This window comes from Mustela putorius, unplaced genomic scaffold (assembly GCF_011764305.1).
Source record: "Mustela putorius furo isolate JIRA1106 unplaced genomic scaffold, ASM1176430v1.1 tig00000174_pilon_pilon_pilon, whole genome shotgun sequence".
Taxonomy (NCBI): Eukaryota; Metazoa; Chordata; class Mammalia; order Carnivora; family Mustelidae; genus Mustela; species Mustela putorius.
Genome location: NW_025421304.1, coordinates 31,828,315 through 31,840,325, shown reverse-complemented (window position 1 = coordinate 31,840,325; position 12,011 = coordinate 31,828,315). Strand labels below are relative to the sequence as shown.

The following is a 12,011-nucleotide window of genomic DNA, read 5'->3' as shown; positions in this document are numbered from 1 at the left end:
TTTACTCAGTTCTCCTGTTCCGTGATTAAGGTGTTCCTATTATATTATTAGTTGAGTTAAAAAAAAAAAAAAAAGTTACTGCCTTTAATGGGTATACGTGAGTTCTCTCTATAACCATGTGGTTACATGGTATAGTATTTAAGAAAATCATTTCTGGGTCATTTAAAAATAGTAACATTTTTATTTTGGAATGGTTTTGTATTTACAGAAAAAATACAGGGATTGTATCATAAGTTCATCTGTAACCTACACTTAGTTTTCCCTTCTAGATCATTGTTAGTTCATCCCAAATATTTCATTTCCTCTCATGTTTGAGAACCTATAGGATATTCAGAGGATTCTTGACTCTAACCTTTTTTTTTTAAGTTTTTATTTATTTATTTGACAGAGAGAGATCACAAGTAGGCAGAGAGAGAGAGAGAGAGAGGAGGAAGCAGGCTCCCTGCTGAGCAGAGAGCCTGATGCGGGACTCGATCCCAGGACCCCGAGATCATGACCTGAGCCGAAGGCAGCGTCTTAACCCACTGAGCCACCCAGGCGCCCTCTTGATTCTAACCTTAAGGAGTGTAAAATCTAGTAGGAAGGACAGAATAATTCCTGAAATCACTTTTTAGATAAAGGCCTTAGGAGACGGTGATTTCTTTGAGATCTTATAGGAGGGAGAGTGGACTGCCTCACAAGAAGATAAGGGAAGGTTTTTTCCTAAAGGATGTAGCATTTGAATTGGTCCTTGAAGAGAGATGGGATTTGCCCTTAAGGGAGCTAGGGAAGAAATGGGATGCTAACTTAGATCATGGCCTGTTTGATTCTATGTGTTCTCTTGAGGAAGATATAGGCATGTCATACTGAAAGAAATTGCATAGTTTTTGATGCAACAGCTATCCTGAATGTTCCATCACTTTTTGCAAAGGTTTGTTAGGGAGATTGCCAATATTTCCAGCCCTTTTTGGTTCTAAACTTTCTTATTTTCTTTTTTTAATAAAATGATTCCATTCTCTTTGTAAAAAAAGTCCCCCCCCCCCCCATTTTTAAGTAATCCCAGGCGTCTGGGTGGCTCAATTGGGTTAAGCCTCTGTCTTGGGCTCAGGTCATGTTCCCAGGGTCCTGGGATTGAGCCCCACGTTGGGCTCTCCGCTCAGTGGGGTCCTGCTTCCCCCCTCTCCTCCTTTGCCTACCTCTCTGCCTACTTGTGATCTCTCTCTCTGTCAAATAAATAAATAAAAATTAAAAAAAAATATAAGTAATTTCTATAGCCCAACATGGGTCTTGAATTTACAATCCCAAGATCAAGAGTCAATGCTCTACCGACTGAGCCACCCAGGTGCCCTGCTGGTTCCATTCTTTTAATCCAACATGCAGTATGAGCACTGCCTTTTCAGAATCCCATTATCTAGTGTAGTTTTAAGCAAGGAGCTAAGTTCTGTGCTCACTGGATCTGTGGTTTGTCTCCTATTCTGTCAGGTATCAGAAATGGCTGTCTCTGAGTTACCCGGTAATCCCAATGCTGTCTGGACAGTGCGTCGGCATATTGAAGGTAAGCAGCCCATTCCCAATAGTCAGAAAGTGGGTCTGGGTGACATTGACAATAGAAGGCTTAGGTGTCTGCATTCAAAATATTTCTATATTGCTTTTTTTTTAGCAATATACTAGAAACATTTTCTGGCTTGACATCACATTTCTCAGATTCTGAATTAGGATGCCTTCACCCTTATTACGCACGAGTAAGGGTACTGTATTCATCTTGACGGTATTGGTTCCATCTGTGTAAGAGGTGTGGTGTGAGGGAAAGTTTTCACTTCTTCATTTTTCTTCAGTGTTTTCTTCTATTGTGCTGAAACCACGGTGAAGTTGAAGGTGTTGTTCTAGGTATTAAGAGATTTAATGAAGCTTATTAGTCCCGTTTAGTGGGTGTAGTTGTGCTTCAGAAAAGTTCAGATTAAGATTGATTGTGTCATCCTTGCGCAGGGGCCATGCTAATCTTCTCTGTATCGTTCCAATTTTAGTATATGTGCTGCCGAAGTGAGCACAAGATTAAGATTGATTGAATGGAATTAGAATTTTAAAGTGGGTGAAAAAGAGGGGATGGAGGCAACAGGAGTCCATGCTCCTGGATAAAAATGGGCCACTTCATCCTAAAATTTTGAAATTCATGTGAAAATGCATAATAGGGCAATAGCCAGCAGGAAAGTCTTGAGTTAATTGAATTTGAGAACTGAAACTTAACTCTCATTTTCCCTTGGATTCTTTGGGGGTGTAGGTCATTTCTATTCCTAGGCTTCATCTTCCTCTTGTTCCCTTAGGAATGTGGGCCTGCTGAGTAAGAGCACCCTGGCCAGCATACAAAGCATTTTCAGGAAAACAGCTGGAAATCTTCCTGATATTTTGATGTTCTGATGTTTGATTTTATGGGAGCTGGGAAATGTGTAGGAGGGAAACCTCTTCATATTAGTAGAATGCACATTGTGGTGGATTTTGTTTTCATGTGGACATATGAGCCAAGTCTGAGATGAAAAAGAAGAAGCAAACAGGAAATTAGTAGGTTCATTTTTGCTGAGAAGATAATTTTTAGATGATTGATTTAGAAGGATTTCCTCAGTTTGTTTAATGTCTTCATAGAGAAACTGGTCAGTATTGATGTTACCTTTAGCTTTGTGACTGGTTGATATTACAGCTTGATGCAAACATTGTCTACACTTTGAATTTTTGAGCCCTTGAGATAAAATCCTAGTATTCCGTACCCTTCCTGTCTTTGTGTTTCATTTTCTACTTTTTAAACTTCAACAAGGGTTTAGATTTATAAAAAGGTTACCCCTCATTTTTATGATGAAGGCAGAAAAATCACACAGGTTGACTTTTCCGAGATAGCACACTGAGGGTAATGGAAACCGAAAGCACAGTCTCTGAACTTCCAATCCAGTGTTCATTTGACTAACCCTGTAGTGGCTGTCTGTGGTTCTTGCTGTTTTTTAGGTTAAGTTCTATTTTGCAATCTTTCTGGGTGTCCACCTTGCACTCAGAGTGATTAAGATAGGATCCTTCCTCTTGGGGCACTTGCCATCTAAAAAAGAAGACAAGTATACAAAACTGTGTGTTCTGCTGTAGTGAAAGGTACAGGCATGTTGCTAGGTTGTGTTAGAGGACAGGGAATGGGCTTATGTTGGAGAATCAGAAAAGGCTTTTTTGATAGTGCTTAATGAGTCAGTGATCAGCAGTATGTTGCATGGTGGAACTTGTAGTGGAAATTTTTTCTTCTCTAAATACCAAAATCTAGGAAAAGACTTACATCCTAATAAATTTTACTTTTTAGAAACTTGTAATTTGGGTGATCACCCACAAAAAAGGTCAGGTTCTCTCTGTTCATTTTCTTTCCAGATATTCCCAAGTTAACTGTTGAGTGAATAGCCCACATGTCCACACATGCTGTAGTCTTCCAGGCAACTACTAACCTTGGCTGGTACGTGGTGATGCACACTACCAATACCAAGCCTTTTTTTCTCTTCCACAGGTGGCTGGTGAAGGTGCTGATCACCACAGGTGTGTACGTACTGCTAGGGTCTACCATGGGGTCTTAGAGTTGCCCAGGGAGAGGGATCTGCACAAAGTAATATGACTGCCCGGATGGCATCTCTCAGAGGGTAACTTTGCAGTTGGCTGTTGTGCATTATAGAGATGCACGCCCATCTGCCTGTATATTACATGGTCTGAGGCAGGAATCAGCTTTCTGTATTTTTTTCCCTTAGTGGAAAATATGACTAATTTGTCTTTCACTAAGCTAAAAGAAAGTATAGCTAGGAAAGCCTTAACTCCATACACTCCTTTGGAGTTTTGTCTGTTCCAGCTGTACTGACTCAAGTCCTGGAGAAAGCCGCCTTTTTGGGGAGTGTAATCAGGACTGCTGAGGCAAGGCAGGCACCAAGTAGTCCCACGTATAAAGCGAGAATGGAATACTGGAAGCTCAAGTCATTGTATGGTCACTCACTTTCCTTTTAGAGTGAGCTGTTTGTTGAGCTTCAGATACTAAGGCAGAGGAGAGAATAAAGTATTCCCTCCCCTGTGGGCTGCTTTAGCGATGCTCAGAAGTTTTATTTAAGTGAGAAGGATGCATTCTCATACCCTGATAGATTCTTCACTGAGGTATGAACTAATGTCCTTCATACACACACACACACACACACACACACGTATGCATAAGATTTTTATTTTTAAAGTTTGTATTTATTAGAGAGACAGAGATAGAGCAAGAGCATAAGATAGAGCACAAGATAGAGCGAGCACAGCTGAGCAGGCAGCCTGACCTGACAGGGGGCTTGATCCCAGAACTCTGGGATCATGACCTGAGCCAAAGCAGAGGCTTAACTGACTGAGCCACCCAGGTGCCCCTGAACTAATGTTCTTTTATATGAAAGTTGTAACTTCTGGGAAAAGGCAAGGCATTATTTACGGTCATTTAGCTTGATTATGTTCTGAATTCCAACTCTTAACCTATAACTTTCCTAGGACATGAGCAACTGGCCGCTATAGGTCCTCCTGGCTGTAGCATGGAGAGGAAAGTTGGAGTGTGCTTAGTATTCACAGGGTAATGGATGTTATGAGGGAGTCTGTGATGTAAAATAGCTCTAGTGGTTGTTGAATTGCTCAGGGAATGTAAGATCCTATTTCAGTCCACTGAGCATCTCTTTATTTTTATATCTGAGCAGTCTGGGGCCTTGGATCAAAGGGAGGGTGAAGACCCAGGCAGCCCACCTTCCTTCCTCTCCTCATTCTCTTGCATTTTAGTTAAAAATTTCCATGGTCTCTGCTGCAGGTTTCTCCCTTTCCCCTTGACTGAAGGAAAAGACCAGAAATCCTGACCATTTAAGAGCCCTTTGTTGTTTGGCTTTAATTTGCTCTGGCACAGCTTTTAGGATATTGGGTTTCAGTAATGAGAGTGTGGAAAAGGACACAATATTCATATAGTTAAAATTAAGCAATTTCTGTTATTTTTACACATTACAAATTTCAAAAACAGCTAGAGTAAAGCTTCCAAGTTTGGTATTGTGTGGAGATTCATTTTGGTTTTGTTGCAAACTACTAAGTCATCCATTTCATGGATAACCATGTCCTTACTCACATGGTGGTGAACAGTGTTGTCTTACGAAGCCATAAAGTGTCCCCAAAGCATTTGATACATCTTAACGGTTATAACAAAGATAATCTAAAACTAGCTATCTACATCTCCAGTGTTTATGATTTGGAACTTGAACCCTTATTCTGGATTCCTGGTATAGCCATTGGATTATACCCATTGGGAAAGATCTTTGATACTTGCCTTTCAGCCACCCAGTCAGTATATGCATGTATTGAGTAGGAGTTTGGAAAATAATACTCACCCTTACTGGGTTATTAATTTCATGTGTAAAGCAATTTTATAAATTATATTTAATTTCTATGTATTTCTGTTTTAAAATGTTGGTTATAGTCTGTCAAGTTGAGTATGTCCTGCTCGTAGGGCAGAGTACTGCTAGTCTAGGCTACACTAGTGATATGTCTTCAGTTGACCTCTTTCTGTGAAGAACACTGATTCTGCTGAACTAGTAGAATAGTCTTGGTTTAGCTGAACCACCTTTGGAACAATCAGAATCCAAACTGTCCTTGATGGGAGTGGAGAGGATCAGCTCTATGGTACTAAGCTTTGGACAAGGGCTCAGGCACACAGCGCCCTATAGCTCCTTCTGCTACGAGTGAGGTATAATTTAGTACCTTCTCCAAAAAAAACAAACAAACTTAATTTAGTACCTTGTCTACTTGTAGTTCTGTCCCTTGTTCACCTGATTTCTTATGAGGGAAGGGGGACAGAAAGGGGAATTGATAAAGAAAATTCAGATGTAAAATAGGGAAATCTCAGTCCTTCATGAAAAATAAATACACCCTTCCTTTCTTCAGCATTTATCAAGCATAATGCTAAACATGGTGCTGGATGTGGGAGACACACAGAAGCTGTTTTTATGTGTAGGATGGAATATATGGGAAATAGGTGGTCTTTAACTATGGGGTCTGTATGAGAAACTTCTGGGATTGCCTGTATTCAGATCCTCTGACTTTGAGAAACTTACTCGTGTTTGTTTATCCATAACTATGTTTTGTTAAAAGAAAAGCAAATCCTAATAGGATTGCTTGTCTCCACTGAATAGTTGCGTTTTTCAATAATAAGAGTAGAGAGGTCAAGGACTGACAATATAAACAGACCCCCCCCCCACAACTTCCTGGTAATCCTCTTAACGCCTTCCTTTTGGGACATCCTGGGATTCTCAGTTATGAACCTGAGAATGATAGTCTCATTGAGGCTTAAGTAATCTGTTTTATTCATTAGTTCTTATGTTCCCACATTAACTTCTTTTGGAAGAGGCTGGAGACCTTTCTTGGTTATAAGGATTATCTTTAAGGGTGAATTGAGATTTGCATCTGGCACAAATAAATAAGCTCTCACTTCAGTATATGTAAATATTGTAGTATTCAAAATTTCTTCCTGCCTGGTTACCCTGCTTTGTCATCTTGTGTTTTTCCAGCAAATTCCTCAAGGAAAATTAACTTTCAGAGCTATTGGGGTGGGTATACTTACTCAATGTATTTAGGCATTTAAGGAAGCAGAGTGTATCTATAGGCTGTTATGACCTTCAGTTATCTTTTGGATCATCCTGTGTCGTTTGCCACATGAGTGTGTGTGTGTGTGATGGCTACACATAGAAGTGCCTTGGAAGGTTTCTGAAGAGAAAACTTAGTATATCTCAACTAGCTTTGTAACTAATGAGTTCTTACCCAACCACCTCCTCTTCTGTTCCCTCTTGCAGATGAGTTTGATGCCTACATCATTGTGTCTTTCGTGAATGCCACACTGGTGTTATCCATCGGAGAGACTGTGGAAGAAGTGACTGACTCTGGGTTTCTGGGTACCACCCCAACCTTGTCCTGCTCGTTGTTAGGAGATGACGCCTTGGTGCAGGTGAGGATTCCCAGAGCGAGAGAACTTAACTTGCCTTACTTTGTCCTTTTACTGTGGTGTAGGCTGCTGTGCTGACAGTAATGAGCTTTGAAAAACTCTTTTGAAGTGGACATTGCAAACATGAACTTGTTTTAAGTTGATCTATACAGGGCCTAGTAACTCCTTTTTGTCATTGACCCAATGGCAACTCAATGCAGTGGCTCCCAATTCTGACAAAAGTGACCCATCTGTTAGGTATGTGGTCTTGCTGAGCAGTGAGTCACATTGCTAAAGTCCAGTTTCCTTCTGGTCATTGACTTAGGTGTATCCTGATGGTATTCGGCACATAAGAGCAGACAAACGAGTCAATGAATGGAAGACCCCTGGAAAGAAAACGATTGTAAAATGTGCAGTGAACCAGCGACAGGTGGTGATCGCCCTGACAGGAGGAGAGCTGGTCTATTTTGAGATGGATCCTGTATGTTATTGTATCATTCAATATTATTTATCAATATTATTATTCAATTATTCAATTATTTATCAATATTATTATTCAATATTATTTTATCATTTATTGTGGGAGTTGGTGTTAGGGTCCAGAGGTAAAGATGAGAGTTGTAGTCCAGTATCTAGATGATACTCACAGGAAAATTCAAGAGGGAAAGTGTACATAAGCCACTCTGGCCTGGTGGGGTTGGGGGTGGGGTGAGGGGGAGGGTAAGTTCATATCTTAATTCTAACTGGAATTATGAAATCTCAGCAATGAAATATTTGCTTCTCTTGCCCTTTACACTCTGCTTTTCCACCAAATATTGGCTGTAAGTTTTAATTTTTATAATCTGAAGCCATTTCAGAAATTTTCTTTTGCTTTTCTGTATGGAAGGATGTTGGGTATACTTACATGCTCTTAGTTTCTGGATGTGGCCAACCTGAGAGTCTAACTGTACCTCTGGTTGAGATTTCTTTGTCTTTAAGTTCCATATTTGAAATCTCTTTCACCCAGAGTATTTTCATGAACAGATAATTTTATATATTTCTGTTTCCTGAGAACTAGGTTTGCTTATAAAATTTGTAGCCTGTTGAATTTGTCAAAGACAAAGACGTTTTGATTGTCTTGTCAGTAATTTTGCTTGCTGTTATCCTAAAGTATTCAGTCTTGGTATCTTAAGTAGAGAAATTCTTAGTGACTGATGATAGTAAGAGGAGTGAGAAAAAGTGAAAAGGAATTTAACAGTCCTCCTTCCTTTCCCAGGCCCAGGGTTTAGGGGCAAGTTGGAGTGGTTTGTCACCTTTCTGTCTCACTTCTGTAGTCAGGACAGCTGAACGAGTACACAGAGCGGAAGGAGATGTCGGCAGATGTGGTGTGCATGAGTCTGGCCAACGTGCCTCCTGGAGAGCAGCGGTCTCGCTTTCTGGCTGTGGGGCTAGTGGACAATACTGTTAGAATCATCTCTCTGGATCCATCAGTGAGTGTTACTCTTGAGTTCCAAGGATCTTCCCACTGGAACCTGAGCTTCTGGCCCACTCCTCATGGGCTTCTCTGGGATCAGCTGGGCTAGTCCCTGCAGTCAGCACTGGCTGCTTCTCCTGATTATCATAGCAGCGCACCTCAGTACTTTAAAGATCCTGATCCCGGACTACTAAATGCTCTCTTGCCTTAAGCCTTGTTAAAAACAACTGAAGATTGTTTGCAAAAAAAAAAAGGACTTGGGACTGGCCCTGGGCTTTGGTTAACTTTCAGGAATAGGTATACTTTGCTTATTTACTTTGGAAATTTTTACAGAAAGGAAAGCATGGTTCTTTCCAGAGCTTATTCTAAGATTTGGTTTAACTAGTAGTAACCCATTTAGAACTTACTGTATAGGATGCCACTGTCCACAAGAAAGTTGTTTCTCCATTCCTCCAATTAGATTTCTCTGGGTAGATTTTTCCAAAATTGGTCATTTCCCATGTTATACTCTTTTTTTCTTTCCTCCTTAGGACTGTTTGCAGCCTCTGAGCATGCAGGCGCTCCCAGCTCAGCCCGAATCCTTGTGTATTGTAGAGATGGGTGGTACTGAGAAACAAGATGAGCTGGGGGAGAGGGGCTCTATTGGCTTCCTATACCTGAATATTGGGTTACAGGTAAGAGATCTAAGGCTCACATTGTTGGTTTCAGGGCTTCTTTAGCTTTTGTGTAGTCCCTGTTCAATATGGGCATTTACTGTGCCTTTTACAGTTTACCATCTTATGAAAAGTGAACAGTGCTGCGCTGTGTTCTGTTTCTGTCAGCTCTAATTAGAACAAGTCAGGCCTAGGACAAAGTTTTCATAGTCTTTGATACAAATGTGTTTTCATCACTACTCTGGGTCACAACTAGAGTGGTTTCTTTCTTTTTTTTTTTTTTTTTTAAGATTTTATTTATTTGACAGAGAAATCACAAGTAGGCATAGGGAGGGGAAAGCAGGCTCCCTGCTGAGCAAAGAGACCCTGGGCTCGATCCCAGGATCCTGAGATCATGACCTGAGCCAAAGGCAGAGGCTTAACCCACTTAGCCACCCAGAACTAGAGGGGTTTCAAGAGTCCTTTGCAGTTCTTAGAATATGCAGCTTTTGGAAACTAAAACCTCTTTATGTATAATGGACTCCTTTAATAACAGAGGATCCCTGGATGTTCCCTATTGTCAAAGCAGTGGGGCTCTTTTTTGCGTGAAAAGCAGAACCCAAGGGTAGCAGAGCGTCAGTCATATTTTTTGACCATATACTTTCCGTTTTCCTTAATGATTATTTGCTCAACCCCCTGGGTAAATAATCTAGCCCTGGTACTTTTTGCTTTTTAATTTTATTTCCTAATTTAGAAATTTCTCAAACTGCACAGACATTAGTCTAATGTAACAACCCTCAGTGTATCCATCACCAGTCTTATTAGTTACCAACATTATACTGTTGCTGTTTCATCTATTCCCCCTTATTTCTTTCTTCTGGAATATGATAGAACAAATCTAAGATGATTTGTCATTTCATCTATAAATACTTGAGAATGTAGCCACAATAGATGTACACGTTGTTTTCTTTTTAGGCCACAATTTTATTACCATGCCCAACACAGCAGTTCTTTGATATCTGATATCTTGTTCATGTTCTGGCTTTTCTTGATTTGTTTTGTTTCTGTTTTTCCAAAAATGTTTATCTTTGGTTGTACTTAGGATCTGCAGAAAGCCATTTGCAGTTGCACCTTCTGCATGACCTATCCCTTTATGTGTCTTTTAATAATTTTTACCCCCTCCTTTTTTTTTTTTTTTTTTAAGAAACCAGATCGTTTGTCTTGAGAAATTTCCACCTTCTGAATTTGGCAGTCTTTCCTTGTGTGTTTAATGTTTGTCTGTCATCTGTATTTCCTGTAAAGTAGTGGGTGGATCTAGACCATGCTGTCCATTTAAAATACAGTGCAAGCCACATGTGTCAATTAAATATACCAGTAGCCACAAAAAGGGAACAGATGAAATTAATTTTAATGTTTTCTTTAACCCAGAATACTTCAGATGTCATTTCAATTTGTGATTGGTGTAAGAATTAAGACACTTTATTTTCTCTTTTTGAACAAAGTCTTTGAAATCTCATATATTGTGTTTTATACTTAATGGCACATCACGATTCTGGCTAGCCACATGTGGTTTGATTATAGAATTGGATAGCACAGGTGGAGAGGTTGATAAGATTCAGATTTAATATTTTGTGGGAGACAGTGTTTTATAAGTGGTGCCCTTTCTGTTACTTCACATCAGGAGGCATGTAATGTCTGCTTATGCTATTTTAGTGGTGTTAGAATGTTAGTATCTATTTTAAATTATCTGCTTCCTGTCAGCCTTTTACCCAGTAGCATTGCTACTAGGCCCATTGCCTAGATCCGTTATGTCATTAGGGATTGAGAAATGATGATTTTCTATTATACTCTTCATTTCATTACCTGGAACTTCTCTCAAAAGACAAAATTTTCTTACCCCAAAAGATAGTTCATACAGGGAAAGGATAAATACTTTGTTTTTTCCCCTTTGTTCATCTGTTTTCACAGTAAGGAGTTGGTGCCACAGCAATCTCAAGTGGGGACTGATAAAGTAAAAATCTTTTTAATAACCTATGAACTTGATGATTTTTTTTGTATCTGTGCTTCAAACTATTATGGTCTTTCAGTTTTTGGATGCTAAATTGCCTCATTTTAGATGGGTGGGAGTTCCCTTTTGAAGTTAGTTCCTTTGTCCTTTTAACATGACCATGTTATCTTCCGGTGCTTCCTTCTGGTAAAACAGAGTGAGTGCCCCTGTATTTACCTGAAATAGTCTTTCCCCAGACCTGAATTAGCTGTTTCTCTTAAGAGTCTTAATCTTTTTTTTTCTTTTTTTTAAAGATTTTTATTTGTTTGTCAGAGAAAGAGTGAGCGAGCACAAGCAGGGGGAGAAGCAGGCTCTCCACTGAGCAGGGAGCCGGATGTGGGACTCAATCCCAGGACCGTGGGATTATGACCTGAGCACATGCTTAACTGACTGAGCCACCCAGGCATCCCAAGAGTCTTAATCTTTTTAGGAGAAATGGCATTTAGAAACCACAGCAGGCCTTGTTTATTTTAACTATACATGTTTTTTTGTTTTGTTTTTTAAGGATTACTTATTTTAGAGTGCATGCATGAGTTGGGGGTTGGGCAGAGGGAAAGAATCTTTAAGCAGGCTCCCCACTGAGCATGAAGCTTGATGCAGAACTCTATCCCATGACCCACGAGATCATGACCTGAGCCAAAACAAGTCTTAAGGATGTTCAACTGACTGAGCCACCCAGGCACCCCTTAACTATGCATATGTCCTAAGATTTAAAATTATAAAGAAGAGTTTAGCATATGTGGTAGAAAGAATTTTAACAGATATGTAGTGAAAAATAAGTGCTTTTCACTTAGTAAATGTTCAGTAACTACTTGAGTGAGTGATTTAGTCAGGGAGTGAATGAGTTGTTGTCTGGTTATTGGGATATTCTTTAAACCCTGCCATTTCCTTTCACTTGTTCTGAACTTATATATTCTATGCAGT

The 12,011-nt window shown here is 39.8% G+C and overlaps 1 protein-coding gene and 1 non-coding gene across 3 annotated transcripts in view; one reads left to right on the top strand and one right to left on the bottom strand.

The window, feature by feature from the left end:
* The window catches only part of SF3B3 (splicing factor 3b subunit 3), a 41,935-nt gene that overhangs the window by 19,015 nt on the left and 10,909 nt on the right, over positions 1-12,011 (top strand). For both annotated transcript variants that reach the window (XM_004754029.3, XM_045076293.1), the window contains exons 11-15: positions 1,462-1,534; positions 6,828-6,979; positions 7,281-7,436; positions 8,269-8,424; positions 8,939-9,082. In XM_004754029.3, coding sequence (XP_004754086.1) covers positions 1,462-1,534; positions 6,828-6,979; positions 7,281-7,436; positions 8,269-8,424; positions 8,939-9,082 — 681 coding nt within the window. The remainder of the gene's footprint in view (positions 1-1,461; positions 1,535-6,827; positions 6,980-7,280; positions 7,437-8,268; positions 8,425-8,938; positions 9,083-12,011) is intronic.
* LOC123391076 lies at positions 1,924-2,027 on the bottom strand. Its single transcript, XR_006605703.1, has one exon. It is a non-coding gene; the product is annotated as a U6 spliceosomal RNA (small nuclear RNA).